The sequence below is a fragment of the Oncorhynchus tshawytscha genome, unplaced genomic scaffold (assembly GCF_018296145.1).
Source record: "Oncorhynchus tshawytscha isolate Ot180627B unplaced genomic scaffold, Otsh_v2.0 Un_contig_6771_pilon_pilon, whole genome shotgun sequence".
Lineage (NCBI taxonomy): Eukaryota > Metazoa > Chordata > Actinopteri > Salmoniformes > Salmonidae > Oncorhynchus > Oncorhynchus tshawytscha.
Window position 1 is genome coordinate 46,451 of NW_024609413.1, and position 26,239 is coordinate 72,689.

At 44.0% G+C, this 26,239-nt stretch overlaps 1 protein-coding gene across 2 annotated transcripts in view; it reads right to left on the reverse strand.

The window, feature by feature from the left end:
- The window catches only part of LOC112240156 (low-density lipoprotein receptor-related protein 2-like), an 88,090-nt gene that overhangs the window by 42,241 nt on the left and 19,610 nt on the right, over positions 1-26,239 (reverse strand). Inside the window, exons 15-20 of one of the 2 annotated variants that reach the window (XM_042315200.1) lie at positions 23,276-23,425; positions 22,907-23,173; positions 22,497-22,709; positions 22,229-22,408; positions 21,871-22,122; positions 14,609-14,651 (exon numbers count right to left, since the gene is read on the reverse strand). In XM_042315200.1, coding sequence (XP_042171134.1) covers positions 14,609-14,651; positions 21,871-22,122; positions 22,229-22,408; positions 22,497-22,709; positions 22,907-23,173; positions 23,276-23,425 — 1,105 coding nt within the window. Of the gene's footprint in view, positions 1-14,608; positions 14,706-21,870; positions 22,123-22,228; positions 22,409-22,496; positions 22,710-22,906; positions 23,174-23,275; positions 23,426-26,239 lie in introns of both variants that reach the window. The other variant, XM_042315199.1, reaches the window with a different exon arrangement.

The following is a 26,239-nucleotide window of genomic DNA, read 5'->3' on the forward strand; positions in this document are numbered from 1 at the left end:
CCAGTGATGCATTGTGCAGAGCTCACTACCCTCTGGAGAGCCTTACGGTTGTGGGCGGAGCAGTTGCCGTACGAGGCAACAGCCCGACAGGATGCTCTCGATTGTGCATCTGTAAAAGTTTGTGAGTGTGTTTGGTGACAAGCCAAATTTCTTCAGCCTCCTGAGGTTGAAGAGGCGCTGCTGCGCCTTCACCATGCTGTCTGTGTGGGTGGACCATTTCAGTTTGTCCGTGATGTGTACGCCAAGGAACTTATCTTCCCACCTTCTCCACGACTGTTTCGTCGATGTGGATAGGGGGCTCCTCTGTCTGCTGTTACCTGAAGTCCACGATCATCTCCTTTGTTTTGTTGACCGAGTGTGAGGTTATTTTCCTGACCACACTCAGAGGGCCTTCACCTCCTCCCTGTAGGCCGTCTCGTCGTTGTTGGCAATCAAGCCTACCACTGTAGTGTCGTCTGCAAACTTGATGATTGAGTTGGAGGCGGGCATGGCCACCCAGTCATGGGTGAACAGGAGAGGGCTGAGAACGCACCCTTGTGGGGCCCCAGTGTTGAGAATCAAGGGGGGTGGAGATGTTACCTACCCTCACCACCTGGGGGCGGCCCGTCAGGAATTCCAGGACCCAGTTTCACAGGGCGGGGTCGAGACCCAGGGTCTCGAGCTTAATGACGAGTTTGGAGGGTACTATGATGTTAAATGCTGAGCTGTAGTCGATGAACAGCATTCTTACATAGGTATTCCTCTTGTCCAGATGGGTTAGGGCAGTGCGATTGCGTCGTCTGTGGACCTATTGGGGCGCTAAGCAAATTGGAGTAGGTCTAGGGTGTCAGGTAGGGTGGTGGTGATATGGTCCTTGATTAGTCTCTCAAAGCACGGAAGTGAGTGTTACGAAGCGGATAGTCATTTAGCTCAGTTATCTTAGCTTTCTTGGGAACAGGAACAATGGTGGCCCTCTTGAAGCATGTGGGAACAGCAGACTGGGATAAGGATTGATTGAATATGTCCGTAAACACACCAGCCAGCTGGTCTGCGCATGCTCTGAGGACGCGGCTGGGGATGCCGTCTGGGCCGGCAGGCTTGCGAGGGTTAACACGTTTAAATGTCTTACTCGCGTTAGCTGCAGTGAAGGAGAGCCCACAGGTTTTGGTAGTGGGCCGTGTCTGTGGCACTGTCTTGTCCTCAAATCGAGCAAAGTTGTTTAGTTTGTCTGGGAGCAAGACATCGTGGTCCGCGACGGGGCTGGTTTTCCTTTTGTAGTCTGACTGTAGACCATGTCACATACCTCTCGTGTCTGAGCCATTGAATTGCAACTCTACTTTCTCTCTATACTGACGCTTAGCTTGTTTGATTGCCTTGGAGGGAATAGCTACACTGTGTATTCGGTCATGTTTCTGGTCACCTTGCCCCGATTAAAAGCAGTGGTTCGTGCTTTCAGTTTTGCGAATGCTGCCATCAATCCACGGTTTCTGGTTGGGGAAGGTTTTAATAGACCCTGTGGGTACAACATCACCGATGCACTTGCTAATAAACTTTTTTTGGTGCGTGTGGGGTTTATAAGGTACTCATTTAAAAATATATATGATTATTGTTGCAGATGTACAGTTTGTGTAGATTGTAACATGTCCTATAAATAACCTTTTCTGCACATTAGTTGTCGATTTTGACAGGATATTTATCTAATAGGATATTTACCTGACATAGGATATTTACCTATTAGGATATAGGATATATAATAGGATATTTACCTATTTATCTAATAGGATATTTATCTGACAGGATATTTATATTTATCTAATATCTAATATATATTTATCTAATAAACTAAACATGGCGGTGTTCGCCTTAGCAATCTCACTAGGATAAAGACCACCTCCATTCCTGTCATTACTGAAAGAGATCATGATACCTCACATCTCAAAATAGGGCTACTTAATGTTAGATCCCTTACTTCAAAGGCAATTATAGTCAATGAACTAATCATAATCTTGATGTGATTGGCCTGACTGAAACATGGCTTAAGCCTGATGAATTTACTGTTTTAAATGAGGCCTCACCTCCTGGCTACACTAGTGACCATATCCCCCGTGCATCCCGCAAAGGCGGAGGGGTTGCTAACATTTACGATAGCAAATTTCAATTTACAAAAAAAAAAAAAAAAATGACGTTTTCGTCTTTTGAGCTTCTAGTCATGAAATCTATGCAGCCTACTCAATCACTTTTTATAGCTACTGTTTACAGGCCTCCTGGGCCATATACAGCGTTTCTCACTGAGTTCCCTGAATTCCTATCGGACCTTGTAGTCATAGCAGATAATATTCTAATCTTTGGTGACTTTAATATTCACATGGAAAAGTCCACAGACCCACTCCAAAAGGCTTTCGGAGCCATCATCGACTCAGTGGGTTTTGTCCAACATGTCTCTGGACCCACTCACTGTCACAGTCATACGCTGGACCTAGTTTTGTCCCATGGAATAAATGTGGTGGATCTTAATGTTTTTCCTCATAATCCTGGACTATCGGACCACCATTTTATTACATTTGCAATTGCAACAAATAATCTGCTCAGACCCCAACCAAGGAACATCAAAAGTCGTGCTATAAATTCACAGACAACACAAAGATTCCTTGATGCCCTTCCAGACTCCCTCTGCCTACCCAAGGACGCCAGAGGACAAAAATCAGTTAACCACCTAACGGAGGATCTCAATTTAACCTTGCGCAATACCCTAGATGCAGTTGCACCCCTAAAAACTAAAAAAAATTCTCATAAGAAACTAGCTCCCGGTACACAGAAAATACCCGAGCTCTGAAGCAAGCTTCCAGAAAATTGGAACGGAAATGGCGCCACACCAAACTGGAAGTCTTCCGACTAGCTTGGAAGGACGGTACCGTGCAGTACCGAAGAGCCCTTACTGCTGCTCGATCATCCTATTTTTCTAACTTAATTGAGGAAAATAAGAACAATCCGAAATTCCTTTTTGATACTGTCGCAAAGCTAACTAAAAAGCAGCATTCCCCAAGAGAGGATGACTTTCACTTTAGCAGTGATAAATTCATGAACTTCTTTGAGGAAAAGATTATGATTATTAGAAAGCAAATTACGGACTCCTCTTTAAACCTGCGTATTCCTCCAAACCTCAGTTGTCCTGAGTCTGCACAACTCTGCCAGGACCTAGGATCAAGAGAGACGCTCAAGTGTTTTAGTACTATATCTCTTGACACAATGATGAAAATAATCATGGCCTCTAAACCTTCAAGCTGCATACTGGACCCTATTCCAACTAAACTACTGAAAGAGCTGCTTCCTGTGCTTGGCCCTCCTATGTTGAACATAATAAACGGCTCTCTATCCACTGGATGTGTCCCAAACTCACTAAAAGTGGCAGTAATAAAGCCTCTTGAAAAAGCCAAACCTTGACCCAGAAAATATAATTAACTATCGGCCTATATCGAATATTCCATTCCTCTCAAAAATTTTAGAGAAGGCTGTTGCTCAGCAACTCACTGCCTTCCTGAAGACAAACAATGTATACGAAATGCTTCAGTCTGGTTTTAGACCCCATCATAGCACTGAGACGGCACTTGTGAAGGTGGTAAATGACATTTTAATGGCATCGGACCGAGGCTCTGCATCTGTCCTCGTGCTCCTAGACCTTAGTGCTGCTTTTGATACCATCGATCACCACATTCTTTTGGAGAGATTGGAAACCCAAATTGGTCTACACGGACATGTTCTGGCCTGGTTTAGATCTTATCTGTCGGAAAGATATCAGTTTGTCTCTGTGAATGGTTTGTCCTCTGACAAATCAACTGTAAATTTCGGTGTTCCTCAAGGTTCCGTTTTAGGACCACTAGTGTTTTCACTATATATTTTACCTCTTTGGGGATGTTATTCGAAAACATAATGTAAACTTTCACTGCTATGCGGATGACACACAGCTGTACATTTCAATGAAACATGGTGAAGCCCCAAAATTGCCCTCGCTAAAAGCATGTGTTTCAGACATAAGGAAGTGGATGGCTGCAAACTTTCTACTATTAAACTCGGACAAAACAGAGATGCTTGTTCTAGGTCCCAAGAAACAAAGAGATCTTCTGTTGAATCTGACAATTAATCTTAATGGTTGTACAGTCGTCTCAAATAAAACTGTGAAGGACCTCGGCGTTACTCTGGACCCTGATCTCTCTTTTGAAGAACATATCAAGACCATTTCGAGGACAGCTTTTTTCCATCTACGTAACATTGCAAAAATCAGAAACTTTGTCCAAAAATGATGCAGAAAAATTAATCCATGCTTTTGTCACTTCTAGGTTAGACTACTGCAATGCTCTATTTTCCAGCTACCCGGATAAAGCACTAAATAAACTTCAGTTAGTACTAAATACGGCTGCTAGAATCCTGACTAGAACCAAAAAATTTGATCATATTACTCCAGTGCTAGCCTCTCTACACTGGCTTCCTGTCCAATCAAGGGCTGATTAAGGTTTTACTGCTAACCTACAAAGCATTACATGGGCTTGCTCCTACCTATCTCTCTGATTTGGTCCTGCCGTACATACCTACACGTACGCTACGGTCACAAGACGCAGGCCTCCTAATTTCCCTAGAATTTCTAAGCAAACAGCTGGAGGCAGGGCTTTCTCCTATAGAGCTCCATTTTTATGGAACGGTCTGCCTACCCATGTCAGAGACGCAAACTCGGTCTCAACCTTTAAGTCTTTACTGAAGACTCATCTCTTCAGTGGGTCATATGATTGAGTGTAGTCTGGCCCAGGAGTGGGAAGGTGAACGGAAAGGCTCTGGAGCAACGAACCGCCCTTGCTGTCTCTGCCTGGCCGGTTCCCCTCTTTCCACTGGGATTCTCTGCCTCTAACCCTATTACAGGGGCTGAGTCACTGGCTTGCTGGGGCTCTCTCGTGCCGTCCCTGGAGGGGGTGCGTCACCTGAGTGGGTTGATTCACTGTTGTGGTCATCCTGTCTGGGTTGGCGCCCCCCTTGGCTTGTGCCGTGGCGGAGATCTTTGTGGGCTATACTCAGCCTTGTCTCAGGATGGTAAGTTGGTGGTTGAAGATATCCCTCTAGTGGTGTGGGGGCTGTGCTTTGGCAAAGTGGGTGGGGTTATATCCTTCCTGTTTGGCCCTGTCCGGGGGTGTCCTCGGATGGGGCCACAGTGTCTCCTGACCCCTCCTGTCTCAGCTTCCAGTATTTATGCTGCAGTAGTTTATGTGTCGGGGGGCTGGGATCAGTTTGTTATATCTGGAGTACTTCTCCTGTCCTATTCGGTGTCCTGTGTGAATCTAAGTGTGTGTTCTCTAATTCTCTCCTTCTCTTTCTTTCTCTCTCTCGGAGGACCTGAGCCCTAGGACCATCCCCCAGGACTACCTGACATGACTCCTTGCTGTCCCCAGTCCACCTGGCCATGCTGCTGCTCCAGTTTCAACTTCCACCTGACTGTGCTGCTGCTCCAGTTTCAACTGTTCTGCCTTATTATTATTCGACCATGCTGGTCATTTATGAACATTTGAACATCTTGGCCATGTTCTGTTATAATCTCCACCCGGCACAGCCAGAAGAGGACTGGCCACCCCACATAGCCTGGTTCCTCTCTAGGTTTCTTCCTAGGTTTTGGCCTTTCTAGGGAGTTTTTCCTAGCCACCGTGCTTCTACACCTGCATTGCTTGCTGTTTGGGGTTTTAGGCTGGGTTTCTGTACAGCACTTTGAGATATCAGCTGATGTACGAAGGGCTATATAAATAAATTTGATTTGATTTGATTTGATCTATATGTGTAGTCAACAGGAGGCAGCGACGGCATCATTTTTTACTTACGTTTTAGGAATATAAATTTAAACTTTCAACATTCATTTCGAATGGTATTGTACTTAATCAGTAAACACTGCTGAATGAGTCCCAAAGCATGCTGAGTCTTAATTATTTTGATATACCCCCCTGCCTATTCAGTGAGCCATCATTTAAGATTCATACAAAAACATTACAAGAATATTGATGTCTTGATTTTGTCCAAGGTAACCGTTAGCAAAATTAGGTAAATTGACAACGCACACTTTCTTTAATTATCTGCAATGTTAATATGCATTACATGGCATTGTAGATTTGGGATGTCTTTTGACCTAATGTTCAACGCTTTCAGACAATGCACTTATTCACAATTAAAAAAATGCGCACTAAAATTTCAAAAAGATTAACTTACGTTAACTAATTAACTCTGACAGCCCTACAAAAACATTGTATAACCTTTGTCACATTGTTGACCGTGTACTGCAAGTGGCAGTTCTGTCCGGCTCCCCATTTTTGGGACGTCATGCCATTTTATAAACACCGTCAGACACTTAGTCGATTTAGAAAACGTCCCGACTGACCAAAGTGGAACCACAGTCAGAAATCAAACTCACCACCACAGTCCTGTTCATCTGATCCATCCTTACAGTCCACCTCTCCATCACAAACATGGCTATGCAGGACACACTCTCTCCCATCCTTGCACAGTCTGGAACCCATACGGCACTTCAGGGGCGCAGTTTGGGATGTTGGAGCAGCTATCGTTGGACAGCCAATCTCATCTGAGCATCATGGCAATGAGCGCGTCCATCACAAACCAGACTCCTCTCAATACATTTCCTCCTGTCCTTACACCGGAACTCACCTGGGAGACACACATAAGAGGGACCATGAAGAAAGGTTAAGAGGGTTTAAGGGGTTTTCTGGGTGGCAAAGCAGTATCAAATATCAGAACGCATTAATATATCTACCTCGGTTTGGACATTTAGTAATGCAGGACTCCTCATCAAAACCATCAGGGCAGTCTCGCAATGTGTCACACAGCTGAGTTTGGGAGATGCACAAAGTTGAGCCCCGACACCTCACTGATGGACTGGTACAGACTGGCTGAGCAGGAAGAATATCTGGAATGGTTGTAGTTGGAGCCAAATAAGCTGTAGTAAGTGGAACTGGAGATTCTGTAGGCAGAGAGTATTAACAAGATAATGGACAAGCCTTTTACACTCTACCCAGAACAAGTCTAATGAAGCGTTAGTTTCCCCAAAACAATTCAGCACAAAGGGTTAGACTGTAGGTAACATGTCTCACCTGCTAATATACAAGCTAGTAAACATTTTCCACTGTCAAATCAAATTTTATTTGTCAGATACACATGGTTAGCAGATGTTATTGCGAGTGTAGCGAAATGCTTGTGCTTCTAGTTCCGACCCTGCAGTAATACACAAGTAATCTAACAATTTCACAACAACTACCTTATACACACACAAGTGTAAAGGAATTAATAAGAATATGTACATAAAAATATATGAATGAACGATGGCCGAACAGCATAGGCAAGATGCAGTAGATGGTATAGAGTACAGTATATACATATGAGAAGAGTAATGTAAACATTATATAAAGTGGTATTGTTTAAAGTGGCTAGTGATACATTTATGACATCAATCTCTCATTATTAAAGTGGCTAGAGATGAGTCACTATGTTGGCAGCAGCCACTCAATGTTAGTGATGGCGATTTAACAGTCTGATGGCCTTGAGACAGAAGCTGTTTTTCAGTCTCTCAGTCCCCGCTTTGATGCACCTGTACTGACCTCGCCCTCTGGAGGATAGCTGGTTGAACAGGAAGTGGCTCGGGTGGTTGTTGTCCTTGATCTTTTTGGCCTTCCTGTGACATCGGGTGGTGTAGTTGTCCTGGAGGGCAGGTAGTTTGCCCCAGTGATGCATTGTGCAGAGCTCACTACCCTCTGGAGAGCCTTACGGTTGTGGGCGGAGCAGTTGCCGTACGAGGCAACAGCCCGACAGGATGCTCTCGATTGTGCATCTGTAAAAGTTTGTGAGTGTGTTTGGTGACAAGCCAAATTTCTTCAGCCTCCTGAGGTTGAAGAGGCGCTGCTGCGCCTTCACCATGCTGTCTGTGTGGGTGGACCATTTCAGTTTGTCCGTGATGTGTACGCCAAGGAACTTATCTTCCCACCTTCTCCACGACTGTTTCGTCGATGTGGATAGGGGGCTCCTCTGTCTGCTGTTACCTGAAGTCCACGATCATCTCCTTTGTTTTGTTGACCGAGTGTGAGGTTATTTTCCTGACCACACTCAGAGGGCCTTCACCTCCTCCCTGTAGGCCGTCTCGTCGTTGTTGGCAATCAAGCCTACCACTGTAGTGTCGTCTGCAAACTTGATGATTGAGTTGGAGGCGGGCATGGCCACCCAGTCATGGGTGAACAGGAGAGGGCTGAGAACGCACCCTTGTGGGGCCCCAGTGTTGAGAATCAAGGGGGGTGGAGATGTTACCTACCCTCACCACCTGGGGGCGGCCCGTCAGGAATTCCAGGACCCAGTTTCACAGGGCGGGGTCGAGACCCAGGGTCTCGAGCTTAATGACGAGTTTGGAGGGTACTATGATGTTAAATGCTGAGCTGTAGTCGATGAACAGCATTCTTACATAGGTATTCCTCTTGTCCAGATGGGTTAGGGCAGTGCGATTGCGTCGTCTGTGGACCTATTGGGGCGCTAAGCAAATTGGAGTAGGTCTAGGGTGTCAGGTAGGGTGGTGGTGATATGGTCCTTGATTAGTCTCTCAAAGCACGGAAGTGAGTGTTACGAAGCGGATAGTCATTTAGCTCAGTTATCTTAGCTTTCTTGGGAACAGGAACAATGGTGGCCCTCTTGAAGCATGTGGGAACAGCAGACTGGGATAAGGATTGATTGAATATGTCCGTAAACACACCAGCCAGCTGGTCTGCGCATGCTCTGAGGACGCGGCTGGGGATGCCGTCTGGGCCGGCAGGCTTGCGAGGGTTAACACGTTTAAATGTCTTACTCGCGTTAGCTGCAGTGAAGGAGAGCCCACAGGTTTTGGTAGTGGGCCGTGTCTGTGGCACTGTCTTGTCCTCAAATCGAGCAAAGTTGTTTAGTTTGTCTGGGAGCAAGACATCGTGGTCCGCGACGGGGCTGGTTTTCCTTTTGTAGTCTGACTGTAGACCATGTCACATACCTCTCGTGTCTGAGCCATTGAATTGCAACTCTACTTTCTCTCTATACTGACGCTTAGCTTGTTTGATTGCCTTGGAGGGAATAGCTACACTGTGTATTCGGTCATGTTTCTGGTCACCTTGCCCCGATTAAAAGCAGTGGTTCGTGCTTTCAGTTTTGCGAATGCTGCCATCAATCCACGGTTTCTGGTTGGGGAAGGTTTTAATAGACCCTGTGGGTACAACATCACCGATGCACTTGCTAATAAACTTTTTTTGGTGCGTGTGGGGTTTATAAGGTACTCATTTAAAAATATATATGATTATTGTTGCAGATGTACAGTTTGTGTAGATTGTAACATGTCCTATAAATAACCTTTTCTGCACATTAGTTGTCGATTTTGACAGGATATTTATCTAATAGGATATTTACCTGACATAGGATATTTACCTATTAGGATATAGGATATATAATAGGATATTTACCTATTTATCTAATAGGATATTTATCTGACAGGATATTTATATTTATCTAATATCTAATATATATTTATCTAATAAACTAAACATGGCGGTGTTCGCCTTAGCAATCTCACTAGGATAAAGACCACCTCCATTCCTGTCATTACTGAAAGAGATCATGATACCTCACATCTCAAAATAGGGCTACTTAATGTTAGATCCCTTACTTCAAAGGCAATTATAGTCAATGAACTAATCATAATCTTGATGTGATTGGCCTGACTGAAACATGGCTTAAGCCTGATGAATTTACTGTTTTAAATGAGGCCTCACCTCCTGGCTACACTAGTGACCATATCCCCCGTGCATCCCGCAAAGGCGGAGGGGTTGCTAACATTTACGATAGCAAATTTCAATTTACAAAAAAAAAAAATGACGTTTTCGTCTTTTGAGCTTCTAGTCATGAAATCTATGCAGCCTACTCAATCACTTTTTATAGCTACTGTTTACAGGCCTCCTGGGCCATATACAGCGTTTCTCACTGAGTTCCCTGAATTCCTATCGGACCTTGTAGTCATAGCAGATAATATTCTAATCTTTGGTGACTTTAATATTCACATGGAAAAGTCCACAGACCCACTCCAAAAGGCTTTCGGAGCCATCATCGACTCAGTGGGTTTTGTCCAACATGTCTCTGGACCCACTCACTGTCACAGTCATACGCTGGACCTAGTTTTGTCCCATGGAATAAATGTGGTGGATCTTAATGTTTTTCCTCATAATCCTGGACTATCGGACCACCATTTTATTACATTTGCAATTGCAACAAATAATCTGCTCAGACCCCAACCAAGGAACATCAAAAGTCGTGCTATAAATTCACAGACAACACAAAGATTCCTTGATGCCCTTCCAGACTCCCTCTGCCTACCCAAGGACGCCAGAGGACAAAAATCAGTTAACCACCTAACGGAGGATCTCAATTTAACCTTGCGCAATACCCTAGATGCAGTTGCACCCCTAAAAAAAAAAATCTCATAAGAAACTAGCTCCCGGTACACAGAAAATACCCGAGCTCTGAAGCAAGCTTCCAGAAAATTGGAACGGAAATGGCGCCACACCAAACTGGAAGTCTTCCGACTAGCTTGGAAGGACGGTACCGTGCAGTACCGAAGAGCCCTTACTGCTGCTCGATCATCCTATTTTTCTAACTTAATTGAGGAAAATAAGAACAATCCGAAATTCCTTTTTGATACTGTCGCAAAGCTAACTAAAAAGCAGCATTCCCCAAGAGAGGATGACTTTCACTTTAGCAGTGATAAATTCATGAACTTCTTTGAGGAAAAGATTATGATTATTAGAAAGCAAATTACGGACTCCTCTTTAAACCTGCGTATTCCTCCAAACCTCAGTTGTCCTGAGTCTGCACAACTCTGCCAGGACCTAGGATCAAGAGAGACGCTCAAGTGTTTTAGTACTATATCTCTTGACACAATGATGAAAATAATCATGGCCTCTAAACCTTCAAGCTGCATACTGGACCCTATTCCAACTAAACTACTGAAAGAGCTGCTTCCTGTGCTTGGCCCTCCTATGTTGAACATAATAAACGGCTCTCTATCCACTGGATGTGTCCCAAACTCACTAAAAGTGGCAGTAATAAAGCCTCTTGAAAAAGCCAAACCTTGACCCAGAAAATATAAAAAACTATCGGCCTATATCGAATCTTCCATTCCTCTCAAAAATTTTAGAGAAGGCTGTTGCTCAGCAACTCACTGCCTTCCTGAAGACAAACAATGTATACGAAATGCTTCAGTCTGGTTTTAGACCCCATCATAGCACTGAGACGGCACTTGTGAAGGTGGTAAATGACATTTTAATGGCATCGGACCGAGGCTCTGCATCTGTCCTCGTGCTCCTAGACCTTAGTGCTGCTTTTGATACCATCGATCACCACATTCTTTTGGAGAGATTGGAAACCCAAATTGGTCTACACGGACATGTTCTGGCCTGGTTTAGATCTTATCTGTCGGAAAGATATCAGTTTGTCTCTGTGAATGGTTTGTCCTCTGACAAATCAACTGTAAATTTCGGTGTTCCTCAAGGTTCCGTTTTAGGACCACTAGTGTTTTCACTATATATTTTACCTCTTTGGGGATGTTATTCGAAAACATAATGTAAACTTTCACTGCTATGCGGATGACACACAGCTGTACATTTCAATGAAACATGGTGAAGCCCCAAAATTGCCCTCGCTAAAAGCATGTGTTTCAGACATAAGGAAGTGGATGGCTGCAAACTTTCTACTATTAAACTCGGACAAAACAGAGATGCTTGTTCTAGGTCCCAAGAAACAAAGAGATCTTCTGTTGAATCTGACAATTAATCTTAATGGTTGTACAGTCGTCTCAAATAAAACTGTGAAGGACCTCGGCGTTACTCTGGACCCTGATCTCTCTTTTGAAGAACATATCAAGACCATTTCGAGGACAGCTTTTTTCCATCTACGTAACATTGCAAAAATCAGAAACTTTGTCCAAAAATGATGCAGAAAAATTAATCCATGCTTTTGTCACTTCTAGGTTAGACTACTGCAATGCTCTATTTTCCAGCTACCCGGATAAAGCACTAAATAAACTTCAGTTAGTACTAAATACGGCTGCTAGAATCCTGACTAGAACCAAAAAATTTGATCATATTACTCCAGTGCTAGCCTCTCTACACTGGCTTCCTGTCCAATCAAGGGCTGATTAAGGTTTTACTGCTAACCTACAAAGCATTACATGGGCTTGCTCCTACCTATCTCTCTGATTTGGTCCTGCCGTACATACCTACACGTACGCTACGGTCACAAGACGCAGGCCTCCTAATTGTCCCTAGAATTTCTAAGCAAACAGCTGGAGGCAGGGCTTTCTCCTATAGAGCTCCATTTTTATGGAACGGTCTGCCTACCCATGTCAGAGACGCAAACTCGGTCTCAACCTTTAAGTCTTTACTGAAGACTCATCTCTTCAGTGGGTCATATGATTGAGTGTAGTCTGGCCCAGGAGTGGGAAGGTGAACGGAAAGGCTCTGGAGCAACGAACCGCCCTTGCTGTCTCTGCCTGGCCGGTTCCCCTCTTTCCACTGGGATTCTCTGCCTCTAACCCTATTACAGGGGCTGAGTCACTGGCTTGCTGGGGCTCTCTCGTGCCGTCCCTGGAGGGGGTGCGTCACCTGAGTGGGTTGATTCACTGTTGTGGTCATCCTGTCTGGGTTGGCGCCCCCCTTGGCTTGTGCCGTGGCGGAGATCTTTGTGGGCTATACTCAGCCTTGTCTCAGGATGGTAAGTTGGTGGTTGAAGATATCCCTCTAGTGGTGTGGGGGCTGTGCTTTGGCAAAGTGGGTGGGGTTATATCCTTCCTGTTTGGCCCTGTCCGGGGGTGTCCTCGGATGGGGCCACAGTGTCTCCTGACCCCTCCTGTCTCAGCTTCCAGTATTTATGCTGCAGTAGTTTATGTGTCGGGGGGCTGGGATCAGTTTGTTATATCTGGAGTACTTCTCCTGTCCTATTCGGTGTCCTGTGTGAATCTAAGTGTGTGTTCTCTAATTCTCTCCTTCTCTTTCTTTCTCTCTCTCGGAGGACCTGAGCCCTAGGACCATCCCCCAGGACTACCTGACATGACTCCTTGCTGTCCCCAGTCCACCTGGCCATGCTGCTGCTCCAGTTTCAACTTCCACCTGACTGTGCTGCTGCTCCAGTTTCAACTGTTCTGCCTTATTATTATTCGACCATGCTGGTCATTTATGAACATTTGAACATCTTGGCCATGTTCTGTTATAATCTCCACCCGGCACAGCCAGAAGAGGACTGGCCACCCCACATAGCCTGGTTCCTCTCTAGGTTTCTTCCTAGGTTTTGGCCTTTCTAGGGAGTTTTTCCTAGCCACCGTGCTTCTACACCTGCATTGCTTGCTGTTTGGGGTTTTAGGCTGGGTTTCTGTACAGCACTTTGAGATATCAGCTGATGTACGAAGGGCTATATAAATAAATTTGATTTGATTTGATTTGATCTATATGTGTAGTCAACAGGAGGCAGCGACGGCATCATTTTTTACTTACGTTTTAGGAATATAAATTTAAACTTTCAACATTCATTTCGAATGGTATTGTACTTAATCAGTAAACACTGCTGAATGAGTCCCAAAGCATGCTGAGTCTTAATTATTTTGATATACCCCCCTGCCTATTCAGTGAGCCATCATTTAAGATTCATACAAAAACATTACAAGAATATTGATGTCTTGATTTTGTCCAAGGTAACCGTTAGCAAAATTAGGTAAATTGACAACGCACACTTTCTTTAATTATCTGCAATGTTAATATGCATTACATGGCATTGTAGATTTGGGATGTCTTTTGACCTAATGTTCAACGCTTTCAGACAATGCACTTATTCACAATTAAAAAAATGCGCACTAAAATTTCAAAAAGATTAACTTACGTTAACTAATTAACTCTGACAGCCCTACAAAAACATTGTATAACCTTTGTCACATTGTTGACCGTGTACTGCAAGTGGCAGTTCTGTCCGGCTCCCCATTTTTGGGACGTCATGCCATTTTATAAACACCGTCAGACACTTAGTCGATTTAGAAAACGTCCCGACTGACCAAAGTGGAACCACAGTCAGAAATCAAACTCACCACCACAGTCCTGTTCATCTGATCCATCCTTACAGTCCACCTCTCCATCACAAACATGGCTATGCAGGACACACTCTCTCCCATCCTTGCACAGTCTGGAACCCATACGGCACTTCAGGGGCGCAGTTTGGGATGTTGGAGCAGCTATCGTTGGACAGCCAATCTCATCTGAGCCATCATGGCAATGAGCGCGTCCATCACAAACCAGACTCCTCTCAATACATTTCCTCCTGTCCTTACACCGGAACTCACCTGGGAGACACACATAAGAGGGACCATGAAGAAAGGTTAAGAGGGTTTAAGGGGTTTTCTGGGTGGCAAAGCAGTATCAAATATCAGAACGCATTAATATATCTACCTCGGTTTGGACATTTAGTAATGCAGGACTCCTCATCAAAACCATCAGGGCAGTCTCGCAATGTGTCACACAGCTGAGTTTGGGAGATGCACAAAGTTGAGCCCCGACACCTCACTGATGGACTGGTACAGACTGGCTGAGCAGGAAGAATATCTGGAATGGTTGTAGTTGGAGCCAAATAAGCTGTAGTAAGTGGAACTGGAGATTCTGTAGGCAGAGAGTATTAACAAGATAATGGACAAGCCTTTTACACTCTACCCAGAACAAGTCTAATGAAGCGTTAGTTTCCCCAAAACAATTCAGCACAAAGGGTTAGACTGTAGGTAACATGTCTCACCTGCTAATATACAAGCTAGTAAACATTTTCCACTGTCAAATCAAATTTTATTTGTCAGATACACATGGTTAGCAGATGTTATTGCGAGTGTAGCGAAATGCTTGTGCTTCTAGTTCCGACCCTGCAGTAATACACAAGTAATCTAACAATTTCACAACAACTACCTTATACACACACAAGTGTAAAGGAATTAATAAGAATATGTACATAAAAATATATGAATGAACGATGGCCGAACAGCATAGGCAAGATGCAGTAGATGGTATAGAGTACAGTATATACATATGAGAAGAGTAATGTAAACATTATATAAAGTGGTATTGTTTAAAGTGGCTAGTGATACATTTATGACATCAATCTCTCATTATTAAAGTGGCTAGAGATGAGTCACTATGTTGGCAGCAGCCACTCAATGTTAGTGATGGCGATTTAACAGTCTGATGGCCTTGAGACAGAAGCTGTTTTTCAGTCTCTCAGTCCCCGCTTTGATGCACCTGTACTGACCTCGCCCTCTGGAGGATAGCTGGTTGAACAGGAAGTGGCTCGGGTGGTTGTTGTCCTTGATCTTTTTGGCCTTCCTGTGACATCGGGTGGTGTAGTTGTCCTGGAGGGCAGGTAGTTTGCCCCAGTGATGCATTGTGCAGAGCTCACTACCCTCTGGAGAGCCTTACGGTTGTGGGCGGAGCAGTTGCCGTACGAGGCAACAGCCCGACAGGATGCTCTCGATTGTGCATCTGTAAAAGTTTGTGAGTGTGTTTGGTGACAAGCCAAATTTCTTCAGCCTCCTGAGGTTGAAGAGGCGCTGCTGCGCCTTCACCATGCTGTCTGTGTGGGTGGACCATTTCAGTTTGTCCGTGATGTGTACGCCAAGGAACTTATCTTCCCACCTTCTCCACGACTGTTTCGTCGATGTGGATAGGGGGCTCCTCTGTCTGCTGTTACCTGAAGTCCACGATCATCTCCTTTGTTTTGTTGACCGAGTGTGAGGTTATTTTCCTGACCACACTCAGAGGGCCTTCACCTCCTCCCTGTAGGCCGTCTCGTCGTTGTTGGCAATCAAGCCTACCACTGTAGTGTCGTCTGCAAACTTGATGATTGAGTTGGAGGCGGGCATGGCCACCCAGTCATGGGTGAACAGGAGAGGGCTGAGAACGCACCCTTGTGGGGCCCCAGTGTTGAGAATCAAGGGGGGTGGAGATGTTACCTACCCTCACCACCTGGGGGCGGCCCGTCAGGAATTCCAGGACCCAGTTTCACAGGGCGGGGTCGAGACCCAGGGTCTCGAGCTTAATGACGAGTTTGGAGGGTACTATGATGTTAAATGCTGAGCTGTAGTCGATGAACAGCATTCTTACATAGGTATTCCTCTTGTCCAGATGGGTTAGGGCAGTGCGATTGCGTCGTCTGTGGACCTATTGGGGCGCTAAGCAAATTGGAGTAGGTCTAGGGTGTCAGGTAGGGTGGTGGTGATATGGTCCTTGATTAGTCTCTCAAAGCACGGAAGTGAGTGTTACGAAGCGGATAGTCATTTAGCTCAGTTATCTTAGCTTTCTTGGGAACAGGAACAATGGTGGCCCTCTTGAAGCATGTGGGAACAGCAGACTGGGATAAGGATTGATTGAATATGTCCGTAAACACACCAGCCAGCTGGTCTGCGCATGCTCTGAGGACGCGGCTGGGGATGCCGTCTGGGCCGGCAGGCTTGCGAGGGTTAACACGTTTAAATGTCTTACTCGCGTTAGCTGCAGTGAAGGAGAGCCCACAGGTTTTGGTAGTGGGCCGTGTCTGTGGCACTGTCTTGTCCTCAAATCGAGCAAAGTTGTTTAGTTTGTCTGGGAGCAAGACATCGTGGTCCGCGACGGGGCTGGTTTTCCTTTTGTAGTCTGACTGTAGACCATGTCACATACCTCTCGTGTCTGAGCCATTGAATTGCAACTCTACTTTCTCTCTATACTGACGCTTAGCTTGTTTGATTGCCTTGGAGGGAATAGCTACACTGTGTATTCGGTCATGTTTCTGGTCACCTTGCCCCGATTAAAAGCAGTGGTTCGTGCTTTCAGTTTTGCGAATGCTGCCATCAATCCACGGTTTCTGGTTGGGGAAGGTTTTAATAGACCCTGTGGGTACAACATCACCGATGCACTTGCTAATAAACTTTTTTTGGTGCGTGTGGGGTTTATAAGGTACTCATTTAAAAATATATATGATTATTGTTGCAGATGTACAGTTTGTGTAGATTGTAACATGTCCTATAAATAACCTTTTCTGCACATTAGTTGTCGATTTTGACAGGATATTTATCTAATAGGATATTTACCTGACATAGGATATTTACCTATTAGGATATAGGATATATAATAGGATATTTACCTATTTATCTAATAGGATATTTATCTGACAGGATATTTATATTTATCTAATATCTAATATATATTTATCTAATAAACTAAACATGGCGGTGTTCGCCTTAGCAATCTCACTAGGATAAAGACCACCTCCATTCCTGTCATTACTGAAAGAGATCATGATACCTCACATCTCAAAATAGGGCTACTTAATGTTAGATCCCTTACTTCAAAGGCAATTATAGTCAATGAACTAATCATAATCTTGATGTGATTGGCCTGACTGAAACATGGCTTAAGCCTGATGAATTTACTGTTTTAAATGAGGCCTCACCTCCTGGCTACACTAGTGACCATATCCCCCGTGCATCCCGCAAAGGCGGAGGGGTTGCTAACATTTACGATAGCAAATTTCAATTTACAAAAAAAAAAAAAAAAAATGACGTTTTCGTCTTTTGAGCTTCTAGTCATGAAATCTATGCAGCCTACTCAATCACTTTTTATAGCTACTGTTTACAGGCCTCCTGGGCCATATACAGCGTTTCTCACTGAGTTCCCTGAATTCCTATCGGACCTTGTAGTCATAGCAGATAATATTCTAATCTTTGGTGACTTTAATATTCACATGGAAAAGTCCACAGACCCACTCCAAAAGGCTTTCGGAGCCATCATCGACTCAGTGGGTTTTGTCCAACATGTCTCTGGACCCACTCACTGTCACAGTCATACGCTGGACCTAGTTTTGTCCCATGGAATAAATGTGGTGGATCTTAATGTTTTTCCTCATAATCCTGGACTATCGGACCACCATTTTATTACATTTGCAATTGCAACAAATAATCTGCTCAGACCCCAACCAAGGAACATCAAAAGTCGTGCTATAAATTCACAGACAACACAAAGATTCCTTGATGCCCTTCCAGACTCCCTCTGCCTACCCAAGGACGCCAGAGGACAAAAATCAGTTAACCACCTAACGGAGGATCTCAATTTAACCTTGCGCAATACCCTAGATGCAGTTGCACCCCTAAAAACAAAAAAAAAATCTCATAAGAAACTAGCTCCCCGGTACACAGAAAATACCCGAGCTCTGAAGCAAGCTTCCAGAAAATTGGAACGGAAATGGCGCCACACCAAACTGGAAGTCTTCCGACTAGCTTGGAAGGACGGTACCGTGCAGTACCGAAGAGCCCTTACTGCTGCTCGATCATCCTATTTTTCTAACTTAATTGAGGAAAATAAGAACAATCCGAAATTCCTTTTTGATACTGTCGCAAAGCTAACTAAAAAGCAGCATTCCCCAAGAGAGGATGACTTTCACTTTAGCAGTGATAAATTCATGAACTTCTTTGAGGAAAAGATTATGATTATTAAAGAAAGCAAATTACGGACTCCTCTTTAAACCTGCGTATTCCTCCAAACCTCAGTTGTCCTGAGTCTGCACAACTCTGCCAGGACCTAGGATCAAGAGAGACGCTCAAGTGTTTTAGTACTATATCTCTTGACACAATGATGAAAATAATCATGGCCTCTAAACCTTCAAGCTGCATACTGGACCCTATTCCAACTAAACTACTGAAAGAGCTGCTTCCTGTGCTTGGCCCTCCTATGTTGAACATAATAAACGGCTCTCTATCCACTGGATGTGTCCCAAACTCACTAAAAGTGGCAGTAATAAAGCCTCTTGAAAAAGCCAAACCTTGACCCAGAAAATATAAAAACTATCGGCCTATATCGAATCTTCCATTCCTCTCAAAATTTTAGAGAAGGCTGTTGCTCAGCAACTCACTGCCTTCCTGAAGACAAACAATGTATACGAAATGCTTCAGTCTGGTTTTAGACCCCATCATAGCACTGAGACGGCACTTGTGAAGGTGGTAAATGACATTTTAATGGCATCGGACCGAGGCTCTGCATCTGTCCTCGTGCTCCTAGACCTTAGTGCTGCTTTTGATACCATCGATCACCACATTCTTTTGGAGAGATTGGAAACCCAAATTGGTCTACACGGACATGTTCTGGCCTGGTTTAGATCTTATCTGTCGGAAAGATATCAGTTTGTCTCTGTGAATGGTTTGTCCTCTGACAAATCAACTGTAAATTTCGGTGTTCCTCAAGGTTCCGTTTTAGGACCACTATTGTTTTCACTATATATTTTACCTCTTGGGGATGTTATTCGAAAACATAATGTAAACTTTCACTGCTATGCGGATGACACACAGCTGTACATTTCAATGAAACATGGTGAAGCCCCAAAATTGCCCTTGCTAAAAGCATGTGTTTCAGACATAAGGAAGTGGATGGCTGCAAACTTTCTACTATTAAACTCGGACAAAACAGAGATGCTTGTTCTAGGTCCCAAGAAACAAAGAGATCTTCTGTTGAATCTGACAATTAATCTTAATGGCTGTACAGTCGTCTCAAATAAAACTGTGAAGGACCTTGGCGTTACTCTGGACCCTGATCTCTCTTTTGAAGAACATATCAAGACCATTTCGAGGACAGCTTTTTTCCATCTACGTAACATTGCAAAAATCAGAAACTTTGTCCAAAAATGATGCAGAAAAATTAATCCATGCTTTTGTCACTTCTAGGTTAGACTACTGCAATGCTCTATTTTCCAGCTACCCGGATAAAGCACTAAATAAACTTCAGTTAGTACTAAATACGGCTGCTAGAATCCTGACTAGAACCAAAAAATTTGATCATATTACTCCAGTGCTAGCCTCTCTACACTGGCTTCCTGTCCAATCAAGGGCTGATTAAGGTTTTACTGCTAACCTACAAAGCATTACATGGGCTTGCTCCTACCTATCTCTCTGATTTGGTCCTGCCGTACATACCTACACGTACGCTACGGTCACAAGACGCAGGCCTCCTAATTGTCCCTAGAATTTCTAAGCAAACAGCTGGAGGCAGGGCTTTCTCCTATAGAGCTCCATTTTTATGGAACGGTCTGCCTACCCATGTCAGAGACGCAAACTCGGTCTCAACCTTTAAGTCTTTACTGAAGACTCATCTCTTCAGTGGGTCATATGATTGAGTGTAGTCTGGCCCAGGAGTGGGAAGGTGAACGGAAAGGCTCTGGAGCAACGAACCGCCCTTGCTGTCTCTGCCTGGCCGGTTCCCCTCTTTCCACTGGGATTCTCTGCCTCTAACCCTATTACAGGGGCTGAGTCACTGGCTTGCTGGGGCTCTCTCGTGCCGTCCCTGGAGGGGGTGCGTCACCTGAGTGGGTTGATTCACTGTTGTGGTCATCCTGTCTGGGTTGGCGCCCCCCTTGGCTTGTGCCGTGGCGGAGATCTTTGTGGGCTATACTCAGCCTTGTCTCAGGATGGTAAGTTGGTGGTTGAAGATATCCCTCTAGTGGTGTGGGGGCTGTGCTTTGGCAAAGTGGGTGGGGTTATATCCTTCCTGTTTGGCCCTGTCCGGGGGTGTCCTCGGATGGGGCCACAGTGTCTCCTGACCCCTCCTGTCTCAGCTTCCAGTATTTATGCTGCAGTAGTTTGTGTCGGGGGGCTGGGATCAGTTTGTTATATCTGGAGTACTTCTCCTGTCCTATTCGGTGTCCTGTGTGAATCTAAGTGTGTGTTCTCTAATTCTCTCCTTCTCTTTCTTTCTCTCTCTCGGAGGACCTGAGCCCTAGGACCATCCCCCAGGACTACCTGACATGACTCCTTGCTGTCCCCAGTCCACCTGGCCATGCTGCTGCTCCAGTTTCAACTTCCACCTGACTGTGCTGCTGCTCCAGTTTCAACTGTTCTGCCTTATTATTATTCGACCATGCTGGTCATTTATGAACATTTGAACATCTTGGCCATGTTCTGTTATAATCTCCACCCGGCACAGCCAGAAGAGGACTGGCCACCCAACATAGCCTGGTTCCTCTCTAGGTTTCTTCCTAGGTTTTGGCCTTTCTAGGGAGTTTTTCCTAGCCACCGTGCTTCTACACCTGCATTGCTTGCTGTTTGGGGTTTTAGGCTGGGTACAGCACTTTGAGATATCAGCTGATGTACGAAGGGCTATATAAATAAATTTGATTTGATTTGATTTGATCTATATGTGTAGTCAACAGGAGGCAGCGACGGCATCATTTTTTACTTACGTTTTAGGAATATAAATTTAAACTTTCAACATTCATTTCGAATGGTATTGTACTTAATCAGTAAACACTGCTGAATGAGTCCCAAAGCATGCTGAGTCTTAATTATTTTGATATACCCCCCTGCCTATTCAGTGAGCCATCATTTAAGATTCATACAAAAAACATTACAAGAATATTGATGTCTTGATTTTGTCCAAGGTAACCGTTAGCAAAATTAGGTAAATTGACAACGCACACTTTCTTTAATTATCTGCAATGTTAATATGCATTACATGGCATTGTAGATTTGGGATGTCTTTTGACCTAATGTTCAACGCTTTCAGACAATGCACTTATTCACAATTAAAAAAATGCGCACTAAAATTTCAAAAAGATTAACTTACGTTAACTAATTAACTCTGACAGCCCTACAAAAACATTGTATAACCTTTGTCACATTGTTGACCGTGTACTGCAAGTGGCAGTTCTGTCCGGCTCCCCATTTTTGGGACGTCATGCCATTTTATAAACACCGTCAGACACTTAGTCGATTTAGAAAACGTCCCGACTGACCAAAGTGGAACCACAGTCAGAAATCAAACTCACCACCACAGTCCTGTTCATCTGATCCATCCTTACAGTCCACCTCTCCATCACAAACATGGCTATGCAGGACACACTCTCTCCCATCCTTGCACAGTCTGGAACCCATACGGCACTTCAGGGGCGCAGTTTGGGATGTTGGAGCAGCTATCGTTGGACAGCCAATCTCATCTGAGCCATCATGGCAATGAGCGCGTCCATCACAAACCAGACTCCTCTCAATACATTTCCTCCTGTCCTTACACCGGAACTCACCTGGGAGACACACATAAGAGGGACCATGAAGAAAGGTTAAGAGGGTTTAAGGGGTTTTCTGGGTGGCAAAGCAGTATCAAATATCAGAACGCATTAATATATCTACCTCGGTTTGGACATTTAGTAATGCAGGACTCCTCATCAAAACCATCAGGGCAGTCTCTCAATGTGTCACACAGCTGAGTTTGGGAGATGCACAAAGTTGAGCCCCGACACATCACTGATGGACTAGTACAGGTCTGAGCCAGAGTTGTTGGCAGGATAGGAGGAATGGCCTTGTTAGAATCTAGGGAGAGAGGTTACATTAGATTCATTTAAAGAGACTCTCCTCATCCTTCTGTACCAACCGTCCAAGTGAGTCAGCAGTGTCTCACCACAGCCTTCCTCATCAGAGCCGTCCGAACAGTCTCTCTCTCCATCACAGAGGAAGGTTTCTGGGATACAGTGGCCATTGTCACAGCGATGCCTGCAGCTCTTGGTGGGCTTGAAGCAGTCCATTTCATCAGAACGGTCCTGGCACTGTGCCTTCCCATCACACACCTGCTGCTGGTCGATACACTTCTTGCCATGAGCACACTGGAACTGACCTGATGTAGGAACCAATGAGCATACTGGAACTGAGCTGAGCTAACAACCAATGAGCACACTGGAACTGACCTGAGGTAGGAACCAATGAGTACACTGGAACTGGGCTAAGGACATTGATATGAATGGATGGATTTTTGCTGAAACTGTCCACTTGTGATTAAACACATTACACCAGATCAAGAGGTGAGCTTCTGACCTGCTTTGCAGAGGAGCTCACAGTCCTGTTCATCTGATCCATCCTTACAGTCCACCTCTCCATCACAAACATGGCTATGCAGGACACACTCTCTCCCATCCTTGCACAGTCTAGAACCCATACGGCACTTCAGGGGTGCAGTTTGGGATGTTGGAGCAGCTATCGTTGGACAGCCAATCTCATCTGAGCCATCATGGCAATGAGCGCGTCCATCACAAACCAGACTCCTCTCAATACATTTCCTCCTATCCTTACACCGGAACTCACCTGGGAGTCACACATAAGAGGGACCATGAAGGTTAAGAGGGTTTAAGGGGTTTTCTGGGTGGTAAAGCAGTATCAAATATCAGAAAGCGTTAATATATCTACCTCGGTTTGGACATTTAGTAATGCAGGACTCCTCATCAAAACCATCAGGGCAGTCTTTCAATGTGTCACAAAGCTGAGTTTGGGAGATGCACAAAGTTGAGCCCCGACACATCACTGATGGACTGGTGCAGACTGGCTGAGCAGGAGGCACTGAGTTGGAAACATGTGCATCCATTTAAATTCATTTTCAGATGAATTGCTTTTTCATTCGGAATTAAAGACATTAATGATCCCACTAACCTTCCTTTACACAACATAAGCCCCCTGAGACTTTAAATACAACCTTAAATGCAAAAATATAAATACATGTAAAGTGTTGGTCCCTAGTTATGATCCCAGCGATGTTGCAAACTTTTAAAATTCTGTCCACAAATGTTTTTCCATCTGTTGGTGAGCATTTCTCCTTTGCCAAGATAATCCAGCCACCTGACAGGTGCGGCATATCAAGAAACTGATTAAACAACGTGATCATTGGGGACAATATAAGGCATCTAACCTTTCACGTTTGAGTTCCATATATCTAATGGTTCCCCCAGCATGAGTTTTTCTATATGTGGGATGTTAAAATACACTCACTGATTTTTGCGGAACAGGAGTGTTAATCTGCGCTGCCCTCAAACCAAGGCACGTTGCCTGTTAATTAACTATAGGCTAATTATTTTCTAACAGTTTGAATTATTACATGTAGAAAGTAGCCCATTTCACTGTTGCGGAATGTATGTTTGAGGCTCCACTGAGCCAGTCCAACTTCTTTCTTTGACAAGAGCCCAAGCACTTCTTCAGTGTTTCCACAGATCAGACAGTTGCTCATATCTGGTCAGAACACTATTCACTGTTTTATTCACATATTTTCATGAGCTGGTGACAAATCATGCACTCCAATTCTTGCATATTGTAATAATGTGTTTAAAAAAACTTTTTAAAGTTCTGATTGTTATTATATTATGATGAGCTAATACTAAGCTATTCACCAGCTATGAGTGGCAGCATGTTTGTTGACATACCATATCCTGGTTGTCACATAAGCATCTGTCGGACCAAAGAAGATAGGATAGGGGGCAGCATTTTCACTTTTTGATGAAAAGCGTGCCCAGAGTAAACTGCCTCCTACTCAGTCCCAGATGCTAATATATGCATATTAGTAGATTTGGATAGAAAACACTAAAGTTTCTCAAACATTTTGAATGATGTCTGTGAGTATAAGAAATCATATGGCAGGCAAAAACCTGAAATCCAACCAGGAAGTGGGAAATCTGAGGTTTGTAGTTTTTCCAAAGCGTGGCCTACCGAATACAGTGTCTATGGGGTCGAATTACACTTCCTACGGCTTCCAGTAGATTTTAGTCTTGTCTTAGTCTGTCTTTAGAAACTTGTTTGAGGCTTCTACTATAAAGGAGGAGGGAATGAGGGCTCTTTGAGTCAGTGGTCTGGCTTGTGAAGCACGGTCACGAGAGAGTTAGCTCTCGTTCCATGGCTTTTCTACAGACAATGGAATTCTACAGTTTGAACATTATTGAACATTGTTAAAAACATCCTAAAGATTGATTCTATACAACATTTGATATGTTTCTACAACCATTAATTAACTTTTTGGAATTTGTCTGACCTTTCCACTGGAAGTTGCACTCGCGTTTCGATTTGTTTTCCAAACACCCTAACAAAAGGAGGTATATAGACATACATTACCTTTATCAAACAAATCCAACATTTGTGGAACTGGGATTCTTGAGTGCATTCTGATGAGGATCAAAGGTAAGTAAATATGTATAACGCTATTTCTGACTAATGTTGACTGTGCAACATGGCGGGTATTTCTTTTGGCTGGTTTAGGCTCTAAAACTCTGTACTCAGATTATTGCATGGTATGCTTTTTCCGTAACGTTTAAAAAAAATCTGACACAGCGGTTGCATTACGGAGAAGTGCATCTAAAGTCCCATGCATAACACTTGTATTTTCATCAACAATTATAATGAGTATTTCTGTAAATTGATTTGGCTCTGCAAAATCACTGCATATTTCACGCCAATGTAAAATTACATTTTTGGATATAAATATGCACTTTATCGAACAAAACACACATGTATTGTGTAACATTAAGTCCTATGAGTGTCATCTGATGAAGATCAAAGGTTAGGGATTCATTTTCTCTCCATTTGTGCTTTTTGTGACAATCGTTTGTAGAGCGTTCACTGTGGAGCGTTCACTGTAAAGCATTTTTGCAATCACACTGTGGCTGGATTAATGAGAATTTTATCTTTAAAATGGTGCCTAATACTTGTATGTTTGAGAATTTTGATTTATGAGATTTGTTGGATTTGTATTTGGCACCCTCCAATTTCATTGGCTGTTCATTGGCAAACAAAGTTTAGGGATGGTTCACGCCACTGACTTATGGTGCTCTCATGACAACTGGGAACTTCGGAAACATACAAAGTCAAATCGTGACGTCCGTGATATTCAGGTCAGCGCTCTAGAAAGAAGCCCATGTTCCCGAGTTGGATGACAGTTCAAAACACAATTCCCCAGTCAGGGGCTAATTTTTAATTCCCAGCTCAGATCCCCTTTTCCAGGTGTTTTATTTAGCTTGTAAACTTGTTTAATTGATAAATTCCCCTCATAATATTTCCTGCATCACACCCCACCCCCCATGATACTTTACCCCATTTTAACCCACGATGACCTTGAAACTACTCCCCCTCCAAATGAAATGATCCCCGCTACAAAAACAACAAATAATTGTTTCCCAATATCTGGCAACCCTGTTTAGCTTTCACGCTCCAGTTAGGTTTGTATTTAGGGTGAAATGCGAGGTGATTTGCTTTGTGATTTGTCATACTAAATTAATTTTATCCTACATACACTAACTACATTGAAGATTTGTAAAATGCTGAAAAGTGGCCAAACTAAGTTGATATTTCAGGCAATGGGTGCACGGGCGGCAGGTAGCCTAGTGGTTCGAGCGT